This window comes from Clarias gariepinus, chromosome 8, assembly GCF_024256425.1.
Source record: "Clarias gariepinus isolate MV-2021 ecotype Netherlands chromosome 8, CGAR_prim_01v2, whole genome shotgun sequence".
Taxonomy (NCBI): domain Eukaryota; kingdom Metazoa; phylum Chordata; class Actinopteri; order Siluriformes; family Clariidae; genus Clarias; species Clarias gariepinus.
Window position 1 is genome coordinate 18120842 of NC_071107.1, and position 21438 is coordinate 18142279.

General features: G+C 37.1%; 3 protein-coding genes across 4 annotated transcripts; 1 reads left to right on the top strand and 2 right to left on the bottom strand.

Moving 5' to 3' along the window:
- Window positions 1-5309: 5309 nt before the first annotated feature.
- zdhhc16a (zinc finger DHHC-type palmitoyltransferase 16a) lies at window positions 5310-15115 on the bottom strand. 2 transcript variants are annotated; one of them, XM_053501376.1, is made up of 11 exons: window positions 14989-15115; window positions 12991-13224; window positions 12680-12874; window positions 12494-12582; window positions 12386-12414; window positions 11363-11496; window positions 11146-11241; window positions 8629-8705; window positions 8405-8528; window positions 6920-6990; window positions 5310-5971 (listed from the first exon to the last, which is right to left on the bottom strand). In XM_053501376.1, exons 2-11 carry the CDS (start codon window positions 13216-13218, stop codon window positions 5869-5871), a joined length of 1146 nt encoding a protein of 381 aa, XP_053357351.1. In that variant the 5' UTR covers window positions 13219-13224; window positions 14989-15115; the 3' UTR covers window positions 5310-5868. The 2 variants fall into 2 exon arrangements, with proteins under 2 accessions (XP_053357351.1, XP_053357352.1); XM_053501377.1 differs by lacking the exon at window positions 11146-11241.
- Window positions 15116-15485: 370 nt separating this feature from the next.
- On the top strand, window positions 15486-16689 carry mettl18 (methyltransferase like 18). The gene is made up of 2 exons (XM_053502646.1): window positions 15486-15620; window positions 15775-16689. Exons 1-2 carry the CDS (start codon window positions 15522-15524, stop codon window positions 16651-16653), a joined length of 978 nt encoding a protein of 325 aa, XP_053358621.1. The 5' UTR covers window positions 15486-15521; the 3' UTR covers window positions 16654-16689.
- A 1309-nt stretch (window positions 16690-17998) lies between these two features.
- Window positions 17999-21027, bottom strand: pgam1a (phosphoglycerate mutase 1a). Its single transcript, XM_053501270.1, has 4 exons — window positions 20762-21027; window positions 19761-20035; window positions 19432-19612; window positions 17999-18700 (listed from the first exon to the last, which is right to left on the bottom strand). Exons 1-4 carry the CDS (start codon window positions 20898-20900, stop codon window positions 18531-18533), a joined length of 765 nt encoding a protein of 254 aa, XP_053357245.1. The 5' UTR covers window positions 20901-21027; the 3' UTR covers window positions 17999-18530.
- Between the last annotated feature and the right edge of the window lie 411 nt (window positions 21028-21438).

Here is a 21438-nt window from a genome sequence, read left to right on the forward strand (position 1 = left end):
ATGGCGTCAAACTAAATTACTAGTATTTCAAATAGCATGGAAGGAGAGCATCCTGAACTATAGAAAAGCTCTTAGTGTAGCTAGATCAACATATCTCTCCACTCTTATAGAAAATAACAAAAATAATCCTAGATTCTTATTTAATGCTGTAGCCAAATTAACCAGAAATAAGACCACTGCAGAAATCTCCACAACAACATCATGCAATAGTGAGGACTTCATGAACTTTTTTAATAATAAAATTGTAAATATTAGGCATAAAATTGAGGTTTTGAAACCGAACAATGTAATTGATGCAGATGTTAATCTAGCCATGTCAGACCAGAACCTAGAATACTTTACTCCCCTTGAAGAGAATGAACTAATTTCACTCATCTCTTCTTCAAATTCATCAACCTGTATATTAGATCCTGTACCGACACATTTTCTTAAACAGATAGTACCAGCAATAATAAAACCCCTGTTGAGAATAATTAATTCTTCACTCAGCATTGGATATGTTCCAAAATCTTTTAAATTAGCAGTTATCAAACCAATAATTAAGAAACCTGACCTCGACCCCTGTCAGCTGTCCAGTTACAGACCAATATCAAACCTCCCCTTTATCTCTAAGATCCTGGAAAAGATAGTAGCGGAGCAGCTATGCTCATATATACATAGAAATGGCATACATGAACTGTATCAGTCAGGATTTAGGCCTCATCACAGTACAGAGATAGCGCTCGTTAAAGTAGTAAATGACACTCTATTGGCCTCTGATCAGGGTTGTGTAACTATGCTTGTATTACTTGACCTCAGTGCAGCTTTTGACACCGTTGATCACGCTATTCTTCTTCACAGATTAGAAAATGTAGTGGGAATTAAGGGTACAGCCCTCTCCTGGCTCAGATCCTATCTGACCCATCGTTATCAGTATGTAGACTTAAATGGTGATTATTCTACATGTTCTCTAGTGGAGTTTGGCGTTCCGCAGGGTTCAGTTTTAGGTCCACTGCTTTTTTCCCTTTACATGCTTCCTCTGGGCAACATAATCTGTAAGCATGGTATTAGTTTTCATTGTTATGCTGACGATACACAGTTATATGTCTCAGCAAAACCTGATGAGAAAAAACAGCTTACTAAAATTGAGCAATGTGTGCAGGACATAAGAAATTGGATGCTAATTAACTTCCTTCTGCTAAATCCGGATAAGACAGAAGTTCTAGTCATATCTAGGCATACAGCTAGGAGTAAAATTTTAGATCACACCGTAACTTTAGATGGCCTTTCTGTTCCATCAAATGCAACAGTGAAAGACCTTGGTGTGATTATTGATTCCAGCCTTTCATTTGAAGCACATGTAGATAATATTACCAGGATAGCATTCTTTCACCTCAGAAATATTGCCAGAATAAGAAATTTATTGTCGCTAAACGACGCAGAAAAACTAGTTCATGCTTTTATCACCTCTAGGTTGGACTATTGTAATGCCTTACTGTCTGGTTGTTTAGCTAGATGCATAAATAAGCTTCAGCTAGTCCAGAATGCAGCAGCGAGAGTCCTCACCAGAACCAGAAGATATGAGCACATCACCCCTATCTTATCTTCACTCCATTGGCTCCCTGTGAAATTTCGCATTGATTTTAAAATACTACTCTTGACATATAAAGCATTAAATGGTCTCGCGCCGCAGTACCTGAGCGAACTGCTAGTGTCTTACGATCCGCCACGCCTACTTCGATCAAAGGATGCAGGCTGCTTGTCAGTACCGCGTATTATGAAAAATACAGCTGGGGGCAGAGCTTTTTCTTACAAAGCCCCAAAGTTATGGAATAGTCTTCCAAATAGTGTTCGGGACTCAGACACAGTCTCAGTGTTTAAGTCCAGGCTAAAAACCTATTTATTTAGCCAAGCATTTTTATAAATAGATTTGCCATAGGTAAAGGAGCAGATCTGGGGGACCCATGGACGTAGAGTATTATGGTGAACTGGTATGTTTGGATGCTGTCTTCCTCACTCTCATTGATCACTCAGGTTTGCTGACGGTGAGGTGATTGTTTGCTTTACATGTCAGGAAGCCCTCATGTTTGTGTTTCCTTCTGGCTCTCCCTTTTAGTTATGCTGTCATAGTTAGTCCTGCCGGAGTCTCTGCTTGCACTCTACAGTTAATATACATTCACATTATACATTGTGTGACTGTGACCATACCTAACTGCCATCTCTCCTCTTCTTCTCTTTCCCCCCCTCTTTCTTTTTCCTCTCTCCTCCTGTCCCCCCCTTTCACTCTCTCTCTCTCTCTCTCTGTCGAGCTACACATGTCGTTCCTGAGCTGCCAGTGATCCAGACTCCCTCTGCCCTCCGGACCTGTCTGACCCATCCTGGTGCCCCGCTTCTGGCTGAAGATCTCGTCACATGGATGCCCTGTGTGTCTCTCTGGGATGCGTCTGGTGTCTGGGAATGATTCTCTCTACCTAGAAAATGGTTCTGGCCTTGACTGGTGTTGGCAACTGTTTCTCTGGGGACTTGACAGTTCGATAGTTCATGACTGGAACTTCTTACAAGTCTACCTGGGTCTTCAATAACTACCTGGACTCCATATTAACATCAATTAACATCAGCTATTATAGCTGAACTGCCTCCCACCCTACACACTGTATAAATGCAGATCATTTACTGCTTTCTGTTTTACCCAAATGAGGATGGGTTCCCTGTTGAGTCTGGTTCCTCTCAAGGTTTCTTCCTATTACCATCTCAGGGAGTTTTTCCTTGCCACTGTCGCCCTCGGCTTGCTCACCAGGGACAAACTGACCATTTTGATTCATACAAATTCACATTTCATACAAACCTAAATAATTCTTTTGACTATGTAAAGCTGCTTTGCGGCAATGAAAATTGCTAAAAGCGCTATACAAATAAAATTGAATTGAATTGAATATGGAGGTGCACCTGTGGATGTGTTTTGAGGCCTACCTTTAAACTTAAAAATAGGTGCGTTTAAACTCAACGCACCTATTTATTTATTTTTTTGACATCATGGGAAAATCTAAATAAATAAATCATGAGAAAAAAAATGTGGACCTTCACATGTCTAGTTCATACTTGGGAGCAATTTCCAAATACCTGAAAGTACCAAGTATAGATATAAACAATATCACGCAAGTATAAACACCATGTGACCATCAAGACCAATATTATCGGCTAAAAGGCTGCTAAGTCAAGGAAGAAGCCTCAGCTCCAAAACCACCATAAAAAGCCAGAGGGTGGGGACAAAGACTTAACCTAACTGGGAAAAAGTAAGAACTGTTTGGCCAAAATGAAAATTATTGACTGCGGTAACAAGAGGGAGGCTAGCAAGTCAACAAACATAATCCAAACTGTGAAGCACAGGGGTGGCAGCACCATGTTGTGGTTTGCTGCAGAAGGTACTGGTGCAAGGAGGAACGGGTTAAGATTCCAGCACATTATTGTAAGAAGGGTTTGACTCCAGTTTAACAATGTACAGGCAATACTACCAAACAGTATGTACATGTCTGACCACTGGGAATGTGATAAAAGTAATAAAGTAGTGAACTTCTTTAAATGGAACTAGAAAAAGGTTTTTATAATTTTGCTAATCAGTGGGTGTGCAAATGTCTATAAAAGCAGACGTTTTGCCTTTTTCAATTGTGTGTTAACACAGCGCCAAGAGGAGAAGACATAAGCAATGGTCATAGAGAATCAAATGTTGCTGCACATCAATCTGGAAAGGGTTATAAGACAAATTCCAAACAGTTTGAAGGTCAACATTCTTCAGTAAAAAAGATTATGTAGAAGTGGGAAACATTCAAGAAGCGGCACAGCAGCGGATGTCTCAGCACCAAGGTCAGACCATGCAGTGTTTGGAAGGGTTTTAAAGAGATAGCGTCTTCTGTCTATAAAGAACATGGAAGCATTGAATGGAACTGCAGCTGAACAAACCACAAGACTTCTGGAATAATGTCCTATAGATAGAGGAGACCAAATTGGAGTTGCCTGGCCTTAATGCCCAGTGCCATATTCGGCCAAAACCAAACAGCATTTCAGCGGAAATACCTAATACCCACTGTCAAGCATGGTGGTGGAGGGGTGATGATTTGTGCTTGTTTACAGCCACAGGACCTGGGCACCTTGCAGTCATTGAGTCGACCATGAACTCCTCTGTATACCATAGTATTCTAGAGGGAAACGTGAGGCCATCTGTCTGACAGCTAAAGCTTTGTTGAAATTGGGTCATGCAGCAAAGCAAATATATCTAGAGCACATTAGTAAAGCTACATCAGAATGACTGAAAAATAAGAGCGGCCTAGTCAAAGTTCAGAATTCAATAAATAAATAACGGCGCAACGTGCCTTGCCTTCTAATACCAAGATCTGCAATTATTAGACAGTTTTTATGTTTTACATAATTTTTGTCCTTTCTATTTTCCTGCAAATCCCAGGAGCCCACATTAGGTTTTTCATTTCTATCTGAGAAACTGGTCTGTCATATAATATGTGGCTTTCTTTACAGGCGTGCAAATATTCTTCTGTAATTTTATTAATTTATTTATTAGTGCATTTGTGATAGCTTTTAATTTCTGTATGTACGTGTCATTTTATTTGCAGGGGTATGCCATCGAGATGTTTAAGTTAAGATTTGATTGACTTTTTTTGGCCATAATAAAATTAAATTATTAAGGTTAACACTCGCGGAATTGCTTGACACCAAAATTGCAATAAAAGCAGATTTTGTATATATCAGGTTAATGAATGTAATAAATAATCTGTCTGGACAGAGCTAAATGGTCCAAAGCCACATTTTAAAAGTTAAAGAAATAAAGCATCCAAAAAAAGAAGTTTGACTGTGCCCCTTATTTTATATTAGACACTGACCATATTAGTAAAATATTGCATATGGTCTGTAGTTCCGTAATTGTACAAACATGAATGGCAACATCAAGAACAGCTGTGCAAACACTTCTCCTTTTAAAACTTTGATCTTAAACATTACTAAATGTCAAAATGTAGAATTTTCTTTTACTGCAAAGCTTATTATAACATTTTTCATATGCATTTATTGTTTAGATGACTTCAATGTTGTAAGCTTGTTGCTTAACTTTGTTTTATATAGTTTTATAAAGTGTTATGATAACATTTCATTTTATTTAATAAAAAATATAATACATTGTTAAAAAGTCATCAATCTCTTATTTCTCAGCCTTGATATACATGTCTATACGTGTCTATATTTGATGAATTAAGATAAATATTTTTTATGTAAAATATTGCATACAAGGAGGACCACTTTGATAATAATGAAGAAATATTAATACGTTTCATCCACAATAAAAAGCAACATATTTATTTTTAAATATTGGTCAAGTATTTGTTAGAAAAACAATGAAAAATAGAATGTAACAGGTAAGAGAAACCCACCACCATGTCTGCATGATGCTTTACAAAAACCATTCACAAAATGTTCTTAGTAACTATAAATTTTTTTCCCCATAAAAACCTCAGACCTCATATGGGTGCAAAGAGAAAATAAATATAATGAGTATAAAACATGGAGAATCAGCCATCATTTAGTCAATTCGATATGCATTTTTGATATTAGAGGAAGCACAGCTCCACAGTATGTTCTAGTTCTTTCAAACTAACATCAGATTCAGACTCTGGACATGCAAGTTAAATAAAACACTTGATCATGTATATGTTCATGTTTAAAAGTTCCAATATTCCAGAGACAAGACCGCTTTTATCCCCTCATCACAGCTTCTTATAATCCAATGATATAACTGTAAATCCAGGCTTGGCAGACTACATGATGTGCAGGATTATGGATCCACAGACAGGCAGGGACCTGCAATGTTCCATTTGTTGGCGCTCAAATTTACACTGGCATCATGTCTTTTTTAATCGGGTAGATGTCCCATGTCAGTCCGTCACCATAAGGACTGTGGCCGGAAGGCAATAAAACCCGGGTCAACCAGTGACTGTTAAGAAATTAACACACATAATATTATAACATGGCAATGTAAGCTATACCATTATAAAGAAATAAACAGTACAGTATTGTCACACCATGAGCATATCAATTATGACAAGGGCTTTGATAAACCAATAGTTTATAACTGACTAGCTTTAATACCCATTGTTGACAGGAAGAGAATTTTTAGAAATAGTTAACAGTTTAAAGCCTAAAATAAGCTGATCAGCTTTAATTTAATCAGTGATATTATTTCAGGTAAATGTCCGCCTGTCTTTATGTATGGCAGAACTCTCTGGCTAACTTATTAATACAAAAAATTTTTATTTTGTATTGTTGAGCATCTTGTGCCATTGTTTACTCCAAGTTGTACTTTTTTTCGTCAGCCAAATAAAATTTTTAATTTTATTAAATCCTTCACATAACCTTTCACATCACACCCTTACTGTGGATATGTTGACTCTAATGTCCTTCTACGGATTCCACACACTCGCTGTATTAACGGTAAACTATCACATTGATTGGCTCTGTTGAGTTACGTGCCCACCTTGAGGGAAAAGGTGCTATATTTGTCCAAAAAAAGCGCCATAATTGAAAGAGCGAGTTCTGACTAGTGTGCAGACAAAACCTTTTAAAAAATTTTTTTTATAACTCTCTAACTCTTCTAACAAATGATTAAATATCACCATAGCTCTGAGGGGAAAGGTCAATATCACAAATTTGTTTTTGTAAAAAAACAACAAATTTATATAAAAATAAATTATTTCACTCAATTCCTGTATAACCATTAAACAGCTGCAAGCTCACATGTTATGTGCTTGTTTATGTTTATCGTGTCCTCTTGCATAGTGCATATGCTCAATTACCTTTTCAGTAGCTATATCCTGTTATTTCCTATTAATTCATTTTTTATTCTCTGCTTATTACTGCAACAGTGATTTGTAAAGCACCCTACCTCCTTTTCTCCACTCCAAAAAACACCTTCCAGTTGTTCAATTTGCCATAGTTAAAAGGATTTCTATAAACCTACAATAAAAGAAAAAGGAGTTCAGAATTAGTACATATTCTCTAAAATTAATTAAGTTCCTAGATATTCTCTCAGCAGTGTGTGTATATACTGTTTATAGCAGGGCTCAAAAGTCCTTTTTTTTTTTTTTTTTTTTAAAGTTGGAAATAAACAGAGAGCCTAACGAGCCTATCTGACTCGTCCTGGAAACTTGCTTCTGGTTGTAGATGTCGTCGCATGGAGACCCGTCTGGTCTGCTTGGGATGGGTGTGGCGACTTGGGGCGGTTCCATTTTACCATGGCAATAATCCTGGCCTTGGCTGATGCAGACAGCTGTTCTTTGAGGGCTTGTAATCACTTAACTGTCCAAGACTGGAATTTTCTACAGTTTTGTACCTAGGGCTCCAATAAGAAGCTGACCTCCATATCAACTTACATCAATTTTTATATTAATGACTGCAAAACAATTCCTGCTTTCCACTATCACCCAAATAAGGAAGGGTTCTCTATTGAGTCTGGCTCCTCTCAAGGTTTCTTCCTATTGCTGTCTCAGGGAGTTTTTCCTTGCCACCGTCGCCCTCGGCTTGCTCATCAGGGACTATCTGACCATTTTGATACATACATATTTTTTTATACATTTTATACATATTTCCATAATTTTCTTTTGAATATGTAAAGCTGCTTTTTGACAATGACCATTGTTACAAGTGCTATACAAATAAAATGTAATTGAATACAATGAAAGGAATTCATGCACAACAGGCGTTCAAGTCAAACCAGGATTCGTGATGAAATTTCTTATGAATAAAGGGGTAAAACTGATTGACATGTACAGAATGCATCAAGCATAGTATGGTGATGGAGCTGCAGTAAAACATTTAAAATGATGCCAACATTTTAATAAGAGCCGTACATCTGTGCAGACGTTTCTGTGAACATTTGGTGAGAGAAAAGCTTGATCTTTGAAAATTTACAGATAAGTGGACCTAGGTGAAAGCAATTTCCACATTTTTGAGCCATTAAAGGGAGGCCTGTGTTTAGGACGTAAAACAGGCATTCCGATCATGGTTCCGGTGTACTATGAACACTTTCTACCATAATTGTATCCAATCACTAGTGAAACACTGGGATAAGTACATTAGTATACCTGGGCTATAGAGAGAGGAAAGTTTTTACTCTCATAACTGTTTTGTTAATCTGGACAATCAAAAGTCTTAGTTTGACTTGAATGCCCCTTGTAAATATTATAAAAGGTTCTACTTTTTACTTTAAAATAATAATATTCAATAATATTCAATAAAATTATATGTAATAAAAATGTTTCTATTAAATTAGAAATAAATGGACTTTCAGAAGGGCTCATACTTATCGATATTTTATGATTAATCGCATGGGCTTTTAATGTGTGTGTGTGTGTGTGTGTTGGTGTCATACTTTTCCCCGCTTGGCCATGCGTGTAGCCTCTTTATTGTTGATGTGCCTCTCAATACTGGTCTCTCCACGGGAGATAAGGACAGCATGCCACAAAGTCAGGGCTCCTAGAGCAATTGCCACAGTGCTAGGGGCCAGAAGACACATAATTATAAATCGTATAAGGAAAGTAAAGTAAACAAACCAATTTACTCTTACTAAAGAAAGAGCCTGATCAAACAGCTTACCTAGTAAGCACCCACATGTAGATAACACTCTTATGAAACAGCCGGTCTTTAAAGGTGAAAATTGCTGAAGTTTCACTCTAATCAAAACAAAATAAGCTTGACTGTATGAAGCAATAATTAACACACTTACATTTTAACACTCAATTTAAACTTTGCAGAAAATTATTCATTTTGTGCACTGACTCAACTTAACCAAAAACTGTAGAAAAAAACATGGATTACCATTCTTCTTATCTCAAAGCTGATCACTTTTTTGATCATGTGAATTGTGTCTTTGAAAAAAAATTTTTTTTAATGTCAAACTATTAGGAAACAAAGGTTATTAAGAGTATTTCTTTGCATTTTTACTCGATCCAAACTAATCTTGTAAATAAATGCCTGAGATTCTGAAAAATTATCTGCCAATAGAAAAATCCTAAATTAGTCACCATCTGGTTTTAACTATGCAAATTAAGTGATAAGTGATTAATACGGTTCAGCTGGCAACAAATTATTTTACCCTAACTGACACTGTAAAGAGCTTTTCATTTTATTGATCAAATTATTGGATTGCATCAAGCAAAGAAAACAACTAAAGAGATTGCTAAAACTACTAAAATTGGGTTAAGAACTGTAAAATACATTATTAAAACCTGAAAGGATAGTGGTGAACAATCATCTTCGAGATGATAAGTGGTCTTATTTATTATTATATATATTATATTATATTTATAATGAAAAAATCAGTTTAAAGGTTTGGTAAAAGGGAATCATTAAAAAGCAACATTAGTATTCACGGCTATGTTAAATAGTGAATGTAAGTTGTGTAGTTTAAAAAAAAAACTACTCATCAAAAAATGAGGTTAGCTGAAAATCTCAATGTCTTAAAGGAAAAACCTAGTCAATAAATGGATTTATTTCTTTCAGGATGGCATGGGCATATTCCAAGATGACTATGCCAGGATTCATCGGGCTCAAATGGTTGATGAGTGGTTCAGGGAGAGTGTAAGATCATTTTCACACATGGATTGGCCACCAAAGAGTCCAGACCGTAACCCCTTAAACCTAATCTTTGGGATGTGCTGAACAAGACTTTACGCAGCGGTCCAACTCTCATTGATACAAGATTTTGGTGAGAAATTAATGTGCAGGAAATAAATGCTGCGACATTGTATAATTGTATTGAAACTATGCCACAAATGCCTGTTTTAATAATTGCAAAAGTTGCTTCAATGAATTTCTAGTGTCAGTAAATTTCTTTGGGCAGGGCAGTGCAAATATTTACTAGCATATGATTTTGCAGTGGACGAAACAAGTCCACATACACGGTGAATGAGTTTATATACCACTATTTGCTGCTATTAAATACAAGATACTTGAGTCCAAAAAAATATTTCATTGAAGTAAAATAAATTATGTGACCACATAATCTTGTGGTTAGCAGAAATATTCATGTTTTGCAAAATTAAGTTTATATAAAAACTTTGTAATGAAATAAATTTGCGGGTTTACATACCCAAGGGAGATTAAGAATGTATGGAATTCATTCACTTAATTTCAACAAAACATTGATTTCATGCACACACTCATTGCACAATACGGGCAATTTGGGAATGCCAATAAGCCTAATCTGCATGTCTTTGGGAGGAAACCGAAGTACTCGGAACAAACCCACCAAGCACAGAGAAAACATACAAACTCCGTGCACATGAATCAAACCCGGACCCTGGAGGTGCAAGGCAACAGTGCTAACCACTACACCACTGTGCTGCCACATTGATTTCAACCAAGAAAAAAAATATTATGAGAATGTAAATACTATTTCACACTTTCACAAAATAATTAGTTGTGTCAGCTCAGTGCACAAAATGTATTATATATAACACTGCATTAATATCCTTGCAGTACGTTTTTAAAGAAGAAATATGAATGAATTATTAAACAGTAATCAATTCACCAATTTAATTATCATATTTGGTCTATCATTGGACCGCAGTCAAAAACCAACTACTGGTTTTTGTTATTCAAAAATTACTTACATACAGAAATCTAAAGTAAATGGTATCAGTTTTTAGTGCTACTAAAAGCAGGATTGTTATGGTCAGTAATGGAAAATAGCCATTTCATGGACTGCACTGAAAAGAAAACATGGACGAAACCAAAGGATATTAGTTAATACTTAAAAATATATATATTATTTAATAAAAGTGCTACTATAGCTCAATGTTGGGATTTTTTGTGGGATTTTTTTGTTACCTTTAGACTGCTCCTATAACAAAGGTAAGAATTTTATAAGAATACTTTCTGCATGATGCCCTGGGGTGTATCTCATAGTTTTGTGTAACTGCATATAAAATAATACCCTTGTGTTTTTTCCTTTTTCTGTGTATCCTGCAGGAAAGTCCAATTAGCAGATAAGGTAGAAATTAAGATGACCTTAAACATCAAGCTGACCTTAGAAACACCAGCAGGAAAAAAAGATGGAAAGGAAAGGAAAGAGGGGAAAAAAAGGATGCAAAGCCCTTTATATAATAATACCTTGACAGTCAGAGACTCCTGAGGAAGGATTCCTATGAGCAGACCTACACCCGTCACTGGGACGCCCTGTTTTTCCATGTCCATGTGCTTGATGTGCTATTGAAGGAGCAGCAGAAAGATTGATCCCATTTTTAGTAGAAGAAGCACAGTAACAGAAGCATAGAACATGCAATGTTATGTGTGTGGCTTAAATTATAAGTTGGATTTACAGCCTTACATCTAAAACATGATATGCATCCATGAAGAGGTTACGGCCACTGATGCTGCAATATATACAGCCAAGAGTCATATAGAGACAGAAGGAGAAGAAGTAACGGTGGTTGAAATGACCAACACAGTTGTTGAGCCAAGCTATAAATGGGGAGTTAAGGGTAACAAAGGAAGTAATGGAAGCAAAAATCAGCATTTGCTCCAGTAAAGTAGAAAGCATTTTTATGGTTGGTAATCACCTACCATGGTGCAGTTTAGCAATTGAAGTCAATATATTGAACAGCACATATCTGGCTAATGTAATACTGTCAGATTGTAGTGTGCATAATTCTTATTTCGAAATCCCAAATTATAATGTCATTATGACCCTTATGACATTTTTTACTTATTAATACTCTGACGTGTGATATAGCTGTCATTATAACCACACCATGCAGCCTTCATTTTTGGATTCAAGGTAAAATAGTAGGCATGTACTATGTTAAAGTTATAAAACAAGACAGAGCATATTGCTTTCGAAAAATAAACGAAGATGGAGTGATATATCAGCATGTCCAAAACCTGTTTTATTCCACTTATAACAGCAATTTGCTAACAACTGCATGTTTCTTTCATTAAAGTAAATACCTCTATTAATCTGTAGTTAACTTGTACATTGTGGAACCCCTGCAGAACAACTTAGTTCCTTGTATTGTTTACATTATAGCAGTTCATTCACTTTCTCCTAAAAATTTGACAAAATCGCAGTTTGTAATAGAGAATGCGCAACATCAACTGTCAAGAGCTAAGACTCAATATTAGCAATATTGCTAGAACTGCTGTTTATTACTAGTGATGTTGATGTTCCAGTAAACAAGTCTCGTACTCCTACTCCTAAAAGTAGGACCAAAATTGCGTCACTAAGAATTTTTGGCCACTAGGAGCAATTTCCTACTTTAAGGCGCTTACTGAATACAGGCACAGGTTTGTTAGATTAGGACTGAAGAGGGTTTAAAATGGGATTGATACTTAAACTTTCTGGAAAGGATACGACAGTGATGGTCCATTTTCAGTATGCACCTGCACAGAAAAGCCATTGTTAATAACATGCTCTGGATTAAATGACTTACTATTATTATACGCAGCTTATGGTTCTTACGTTTTGCAAATACCACAGTGATGAGTTCTTGGTGGTTTAGGCATTACACACTTTTTGCAGACAGACACGAATGCAATCTCAGGCTTCATCTAAAAATAAAAACAATAAAAAAAAGGCAATGGCTGAATTTTCAAGGTAAACATTTAAAATAACTTTTACTAACTTATGTGCTTATAAGTACTGAACCTTAGGTGGGTATCCAGGAGATGTTGTGGTGGCCTTGTAGTAGTGGAAGACAATCATCACCAGGTTCCAGTGTCCGTAGCATATATGCCATACTAACCAGCCAAGAGGATATGTATTAATCGCCAAGGGGAGAATTGAGAAATACGCGACCAAGAGGACGGAGCTGGTGAGAACTATTACTAGAAACACAAAGACCTTTCAAGAAAGGAATAAAAAAATATATATAAATGACAAAAAGTAATTTGGAAGATTATAAACCAATACGTAAATGCTATAAAATTAGGAAACATTAAATAAAGTGACCGACTTACTATCCCGAACCAGCGGGTAATAATCTCCACCATCCAGAAGACCGGCTCAAAAAGTGAGTCAGTGACGAGATCACAGTTGAGGAGAGAGTTGTGGCAGACGGAATTAAAAATGAGTCTAATGTAACTCAGGGGCTCCTGCAGTCTCCGGGGCAAATGGATGCGACTGCGCCTAGAGCAGCTGCGCATCCATCGACCCAACACGTGCGTGGCACAGGAGCACAGCCGCATTCTGACCTGGGAACACAAAGTTTGATGACTGCCTATGATTTGCCTGTTACAGAAATTATTATCTTTCGATAATACCACTGTCAGCCTTGATGTCCCTATTATCTCATAAAACGAACTGAGTCAACAAAGCTGTTGTACATTTCACTTTAAAAGCATTTTAACAGGAAAACCTGACTTTAATCATCTATATCAGGAGACTTGGGCACTAATCCAGGTATACCTTGGACAGGTTGCCAGTCCATCACAGGGCACAAGCACACATACACTCACACTCTCTTTTACACACTACACGTAACTGTACTGAGCGATACACTCATCATCCATACTGGCCCCTGAACAAGCCTCTGGCAGCAGTGTTATGATCTGGGGCAGCTTCAGTTGGTCAGGTTTAGGCTCAGCAATGTTATAGGGCATTAAAACAAAGTCAGTTGATGTCCTGAATGTACTGAATGACCAGGATATCACATCTATGGGTTTTTTACCTGATGACATTGGCATATTCTAGGTTCACATTGCAAATCTTAAAACCAATTCTTGGCCAGATGGTGCATAAACAGTTAATGCATGTTAAGTTAAAACATGTCAAATCTGTAACCCTTCATTATTCAGTACTTTACTTAAGATGCATTAAAAAAAACTAGATAATGCTTTGTTGCATGTATTAGAAACAGCTCACCGCAGAGAACCATTAGATCACTAGCCAGAAGCCTGGCTGTGGAACTTGTAAGCCAATTAGTAAGAAGTATTTAGGGATGCATTGATACTCATGGTGGCCTGAAACCCTGATTCAGTATCCCATCGGATTTAAATGATCTTGGAAGAGCGAGTTTGGTGTGGAAGAACTTGACTGGCCTGGAAAGAGTCCTGACCTCTCAGCCAGGCCTTCTCGTCCAACATCAGTGTCTGACCAGTAATATAAAATATATGGATTAGACTACAGTCTAGCATTCATCTAATCTTGTGTTTTTGTACACAGCTTCGTGGCTAAAAACAATTAAACATCATACAGGATCAGGATCCAGATCTGACAAGAGCACTGGCATTTAAAGAAATTCCTAGATTTCTGGAGCCCTCATCTTCACCGCTGTATTGTGCCTTAATTAAGTTACTTTGGATTAAAGCATTACTTAAAATGACATAAATAAAAAAAATAGATCTTAATATATTGAACGAGATATGTTGCCAAAGAAAAAAAAAATCTGCTCAGAAAAAAAACAAAAATACTCTTATGCCTCTGAAGTGCTGGGTTTGGACAGATGTTTAATCTTTAGACTTTGCCTCTATATTCTGTTATGAATGGCAGATTAATGTGATTGTGCTGCGCATGCGCTGTACTTACTTCACGCTATCTAAAAATGCTAGCTTGTCAAGAGTTTATTTAGACATACAATGTCAAACACAAATCACTACTAAGAAACTTAATAAACACGTGATACAGGTAGAATACTAACGTGTATCTGCCGTAAATAACAACATATAAAACTGAATAAGAAGAAAAGAAAATCCTGATATTCTACATTCCACACAGGGCGTGAACTATAACATGGAAATTAATGAATGGATGGATCCATTTAGGTCATTATGACTATCTGACGTGCACGTCTAATCTGCGATTTAGTATTAACTTATTGATCTCACATTATATAAATGTAGTCCAAGACGATTTGTGGAAATAAACCAGTCTGCTGATAATATCACAGCACGCGCAGGACACAAGAGCGGTTTTATACATAAACTCATATTTCACAAAATTGTAGTCGTCTGTCTTACCCGAGTGTGATCCTCTGGTAAAAAGGTAAAACGACAAATCAGCTCATGATACTCCAGAGGAAAAATTTAACCGCGGACATGATTATGATACGGCCAGTTGATCTTGCGCTGCTCGCAGGAGCTCAGGTCTGTGGGCTGGAACTGCGGTGCATTGTGGGAGTTGTATTTCTCTATTTATTCTGTATTGCTGTATTTGCGCTTGATAATGTGACAATAATATAATATAACGTAATATAATATAATACACAGAAGCATTAAGTACGTTATATAGTGTTTTTAACTGTGTTTTAAAGTGTTTCGCGATAAAATAATAATAAATAATATAAAATAAAAAGTACTAGATACAATCTAAATATAAAAAATAAGTGAAAACATTTTTGTTTAGAAAAAAAAACTAAAGTAAACAAATAATTAAACACTTTTTCGTGAATCTGCGGGTTGAGAAAAACGGAAGTTCCGCCGAAAAGCATCATGGTGTTTGTAGTCCAGTGCGCACAGCTACAACGTGTAGTAGTTCAACACTCTACACGGTTATGGCGTTCAGTTTTAATTTTAATATATCATCTGAGATAAAGCAGAACTGTACCAATGAAAAAAATGAAAATCAAGATACTGTGAAGCACCAGGTTGAGGTAAGTAGCCTGCTAGTTTCCTACTCAAGGTAGCACTCCGATATACAGTACCATGTTTCCGTCCATACGCTGATTTAGCTTCTGTCTAGCTTGATAGAGTACACTATAAATTAATCAGACATAACATTTGATTTCCACATTTCTGCATATACAGGAGACCAGTGCACGGAAGAAGGTGAAGGAAGCCCTTGAGCACAGAGCTGCAGAAGATCTTCTGTCCTACACTGATCAAGCAGTGACTGAGACGCTCACTATAGGTGCATTACCACCTCTGCTTTACCTCAACGAATCAGTATTTGAGCAAACTGCCTCTGAGAGAGACGATGCTGAGGAGGTTCTATCTCAAACCATCACTCAAAACTCTGATCTTATAACCGGAGTTTATGAAGGAGGCTTAAAGATCTGGGAAGGCACCCAGGATCTGCTGGAATATATTGATAATGAAGGGGAGACATTCTCTGGAAAAAGGGTGCTTGACCTGGGTTGTGGAGCCGGGCTTCTTGGGATTCTTGCCTTAAAGAGAGGTGCAAGCAAAGTCCATTTCCAGGATTATAACAGCACTGTGGTCGAGCAGCTCACAATACCGAATGTATTCCTCAACTCTGAGGAAGAGAGTGATGATAAGAACAGAGGTGATGAAGACGGCAGCCCGGCACCTAAACGAAGATCCATGGAGAAAACTCATGCACATGGAGATCGCTGCGGATTTTTCTCAGGGGACTGGGTTTCATTTCTCTCACTGATCCAAAGTCAAGATCCCACACTCAGATATGATTTGATCTTTACATCAGAAACCATCTACAACACAGATTACTACCCTTCTCTTCATGATGTGTTTCAGAAACTGCTTGCTGAGGATGGAGTTATCTACTTGGCTGCCAAGTCTCACTATTTTGGAGTTGGAGGTGGACTGTATTTGTTTGAAAGTTTTGTGGAAGAAAAAAATGTCTTTCAAATCAAATCTCTCAGGGAACTGGATCAGGGACTTAAAAGGCATGTTGTTTCTTTGAGATTCAAGAGATCACCTTCATAGTACTTTTGTACTTGTATGATCATGGTGATACAAATTCTTTTTTACAAAGGTCATTATTACAACCTTGGGAAGTTTAAGGAAAAATCCTTACTTATTATTATAATAAAACAACTTCATATTGAAATGCTTGTGATTCGCTAGTTAAGTGTGGTGCTGATATGTTGGCTGGTCTTATATTTTCACTTCCTGTGAGAAATAAGCAGTTGTGGGGCAATCCAATGTTGCAAAAGAGGTGCAATGGTGGAAAAAAAAAAAAACTAAAACATGAGAGGCATTATCAGGTTTTACTGTTAGCCACAAAACAAAAGAATATTTTCCCCCCTCACTCATCATTTTCTAGCAGACTTCAATGCAATGCATTGATGAGTCTCAGTTGAGTGGAGTTTAAGCATTCTAAGAGCTGACTGGCACAATGGCATTGTCAGTGGTATTGGCATAAATCCATTTAACTATTAAGCCTTGGAGGGTGAGCTGTTTGAGCAGGTGAGATTACAGGACAGATTTCATAACTAAAGTGCTGCTGCATCATTCTCTTTATGTACTGGTGAAATTTACAGGTGTTAAAAGATCTCATATTTTACACTTTAACACGTTAATATTCGCCTTACTGCTCCTCATATAATGCATTTTTAATACTTCAAACTCTGTTTCACTCTTCTTCCTAACATTCTATTTCAGTGTCTGTTACTGCTAAGCCACACCTCATCAGAAAACAGCACAGCTGTAGGAATGGGTATCTTTTTACATGAGAAGGTAATTTTGAATAAAAGGTCTCCTTTAAATGCTATGTTCAACCTCAGGTATTTCAACATTCAAAGTGAAGTTAAAAAATAAATAACTCAATTTTAGAAATAAGCTAACTGATGAATATGCTGCAATTTTTTACCTTTAAAACCGATGCTATTGAATAATCACTATTAGCTGGTGGTCACATGGCATTATGGGTAACACAGGAAAGTGGTACGTAAAGTAAAATCAGACCATTGTTAATAAAAGAGCCAGCTTAGAACTTTTTTATAAATTTAATCTAAAGTTTAAAAAAAAAACAAGTTTAAAGTCATGTTATTTGCTATAATCAATATACGATTTCATCAAGGTGATTTTTTTTTCTCCCCTTTAAAGTCTGCTTTGGCTTTAACTTTGGATTTACAGTAGCTATACTAAAATATTTTTGTACTATCTATATTATTTAACCTCCCATTGAAGCAAAGGCCTTGCATAATAGCTAATAAGTATTGTGTTGATCAGAATTTAGCCTTAATACTTTATATGTAATGCTGAACCCTTACACCACTTTATAATTAGAGACAGTTTCACAACAAAGATATGAAACAGATCCATCACATTTAAAGTCGAAAGTGTATTGCACTTTTATTGGGCTTCCACTTGGTATAGCTCTACTCAATTCATTATGCAAGGAAATGATTGCATTTTAAACTTTACAGCCTGAAACAAGATAAACCTTCGTGAACAAAAGTGCATTGTCTTCAATTCTATCAAAGTGCACAGCATCTTAATATATCCAGACAGTTAACTGTTAAATGACATTCTGTTATTTGCTAGAATCCCTGTTCTGAATGTACAATCAGATTATAAATTACAGTAAAATCTTTCTCCAGCCTACAGTTCAGGTTTCTGGTCCGTAACATATGAAAGCATTTGGTTGAAGGGTGTCAGGACAAATTAAGTGGTCCCTAATGGTACGTGGTCAATAAATACTATTCATAACTACATTTTGGTCAAATATACGTAACTATCAAGGTCACTCAACATTAAGATACAAGATCCAAACATGCACTGCATCATGAGGGTAAATGTTTACGAGTAGGTTGCTGTAGAGCTTTCAGTGCTTTAAACAATTGGTCGATGGGAGTAAACTACTTCTTGGCTTTCCCCTGTGCTGCCACAGCCTCCATGGCCTTTCGCACAGTCTCCTCATCTCCCAGGAACTGCATTGGCTTGATGGGCTTCAGGTTCTCATCTAGCTCATAAAGTATGGGGATGCCTGTAGGGAGATTCAGCTCCATAATGGCTTCTTCTGACATACCTGTGCAGATGAAGGAAAGAAAATGCAAATAAAATAAGGACAATTGATGCACAAAAAAAAGCTCACTCCAAAGTTACAAACACACACAATCTATTGATCAAACAAGTGTGATTCATCTAAAAATTTAGTTAGTTCTGAAAAAGTCAAGTTTATACTTAGAACATTCACAAAGTTTAGTGTGCAATACTGTACTAACTGATTTAGGACTCTTTTTATTCCATGTTTTATTTATTATTTTTTCCTTTCTACTGGATAACCGTTTATTTGTTCAGTTCTTTGAATCTTGAAACTTAAATACTTATTTTAATTACATCTAGGAACGTAAGTAAAAGTTTGTGAATTTTTTTTTCTTAACAGTGATTTTAAATAAAAAAAAAATCTGTTATTTGAGACAAAAAAGTTATTCAGTTACACAAAAGAAGAAGTAAGATGTAATCGGTGTCTCTTAGAGGACGTACTCTAACGGCTGGGCCACATTACTCTTTTTTTATTGAAAGCTGTCGATAAGCTTTGAATATTAAGATTTACTTTACTTCTCTTGCTTCTATTTTCACTGACTTATAAAACATTTAAACCAAACTCAATAAAAATATAAATAAGGTCCCCTTGATTTTTTTATACACACACACACACACACACAGACAGTACATAAAAGGTTTTACCTTATTCATCAACATGAATAAAACACAGAAGTTACACCTAATGGTGTAACTTTACAGAATGCAACGTACCTTCCAGGTGCTTGACTATACCCCTCAAGCTGTTGCCATGAGCAGCAATCAGCACCCTCTTGCCCTGCTGGATTTGAGGCACAATCTCTTCATTCCAGAACGGAAGTGCACGAGCAATAGTGTCCTTCAGGCTTTCACACGAAGGCAGCTGGTCCTCAGTCAGGTCAGCATAACGCCGATCCTACAGACAGATATGGTGTAAATGCTTTTAACTAGTACCTATAAATTGGTATTATTGGTATGTATGCTTTGAGACCATCTCATAAATTTTGTTCAACTTTGAACCACAAGACTAATGACCCGTGCTGCAGACATTTACCCAGGCTCACCTTGCTAATAACACTGTAGTAGTCATGGTCTGCATCCATGGAAGGAGGAGGGATATCATATGAGCGCCTCCAGATCTTCACCTGCGCCTCACCGTGCTTGGCAGCAGTCTCAGCTTTATTTAAACCAGTCAGACCACCATAGTGGCGCTCATTCAGACGCCAAGTCCTGTGCACAGGAAGCCACATCTGATCGATGCCATCCAAAACTAGCCATAAGGTACGGATGGCCCTCTTCAGGACAGAGGTGTAGCAAACGTCAAACTCAAAGCCAGCATCTGAAAAGTAAAAGGGATGTACATTTAGGCATTTGGCAGACGCTCTTATCCAAAGCGACTTACAAAAAGTGCTTTAATGTTTACATCATTGGATACATACGTACACTGGCTTAACTAGGTTAATAACTAAGTGCCATTAGTCCAACACAATTAGGAAGAGGGTTTTATTTTTTTAATTTTTTAGATCACGTGTCTAATGATGTAAATAGTGTAATTTTTATTAGACGTAACTTTAAAATCGTAGATTAATAGTAGGAGTATAAAAAGAAACATAGCAGATGATTCGGTTTATGAGAACTGATGACAGGACACTGTTCGGTACATGAAAGGAAGCACGTTCAACGCTGCACGTTCACCCCGATAAGACACGCCTCCTTTCTCGCTATTGGCTGGCAGTACATGAGAGGAGGAATCTGATAGGTCGAGGCAGAAAGAGACGAGATGAGACATAGCGGAAGACGGAAAGACACGCCTCATGCGGTGAAATCGCTGTAAAAATTTCAAGTTTAAAATCAAGGGGAAAGAACGTGTTTTCCGAAAACTGTAAATTGCTCTCAGGTTCAACTGATAGCATTAGCAACCTATAAAAATACGCCATCATTTGAAAACTATTACAAACAGCCCACCCTGGCGGATGGTTAACGCCATTATATCCTTGACCCCTACTAATAGTTAACCTAAGATATTATTAAACATTTCCAAAATATTAATTTTAAAACTTCATACCTTTTAAGGCCTGTCCGCCTCTTACTGCCTCCTGAATCCCAGTCTCACTGAGGTCAGCATCAAACCAGCCGCAGAAACGGTTCTCCTGGTTCCAGCAGCTCTCACCGTGGCGAATCAGAACTAATTTATGAGCAGCCATTTATATAGATTTTCCTTTTTCTAAATAATAACCGTATCGTGGAGGTATTAAAAGCACACTTCACAGGACCCGAGCTGAAATCATGCAGGTTGTCGACCTTTGCGAAAGCGCTAATATATACCGTCCTACTTCTTTGATTGGATAGGCAGATGATTTGCGTCACTTCCTGCTCAGGGCTCCACAAATTACAACAAGAAAACTCCCGGAAGTTGCTAACGTTTCCCCACCCAATAGTCGCTACTGTCGCAATCCAATGTCCGGGACAACGGAGGCTGTGGTCCTGATGCCATGTCGCTGTTTACAGCACACGGCACTGTACTGTGCAGTCCACCTTTCATTGCTGTATTTATACAGAGTCTAGGCAAAAAGCAATTAAGTGCTTTCTTTCTTCTTTAGCTTAATTGTTTGCTGGTTTTATTAAATATACAGTGCCGTAAGGTTTGCTGGGTATTTATTTCACACATACATTTGTCACACTCAAATAGTTGAGATCAAACAAATTGTAATATTACACAAAGATAATCTGAGTAAATACAAA

Coding starts and splice junctions, on each gene's coding strand:
- pgam1a (XM_053501270.1), bottom strand. CDS start 20,900: ATGGCTGCTCATAAATTAGTTCTGATTCGCCACGGTGAGAGCTGCTGG. Junction 20,036..20,761: donor AGGCGGACAGGCCTTAAAAG/GTATGAAGTTTT, acceptor TTTACTTTTCAG/ATGCTGGCTTTGAGTTTGAC. Junction 19,613..19,760: donor ACTACAGTGTTATTAGCAAG/GTGAGCCTGGGT, acceptor ATCTGTCTGTAG/GATCGGCGTTATGCTGACCT.
- mettl18 (XM_053502646.1), top strand. CDS start 15,522: ATGGCGTTCAGTTTTAATTTTAATATATCATCTGAGATAAAGCAGAAC. Junction 15,621..15,774: donor CTGTGAAGCACCAGGTTGAG/GTAAGTAGCCTG, acceptor CTGCATATACAG/GAGACCAGTGCACGGAAGAA.
- zdhhc16a (XM_053501376.1), bottom strand. CDS start 13,218: ATGCGGCTGTGCTCCTGTGCCACGCACGTGTTGGGTCGATGGATGCGC. Junction 11,497..12,385: donor GAAAATGGACCATCACTGTC/GTATCCTTTCCA, acceptor CCCCATTTATAG/CTTGGCTCAACAACTGTGTT. Junction 8,529..8,628: donor TACATGTGGGTGCTTACTAG/GTAAGCTGTTTG, acceptor TCTGGCCCCTAG/CACTGTGGCAATTGCTCTAG.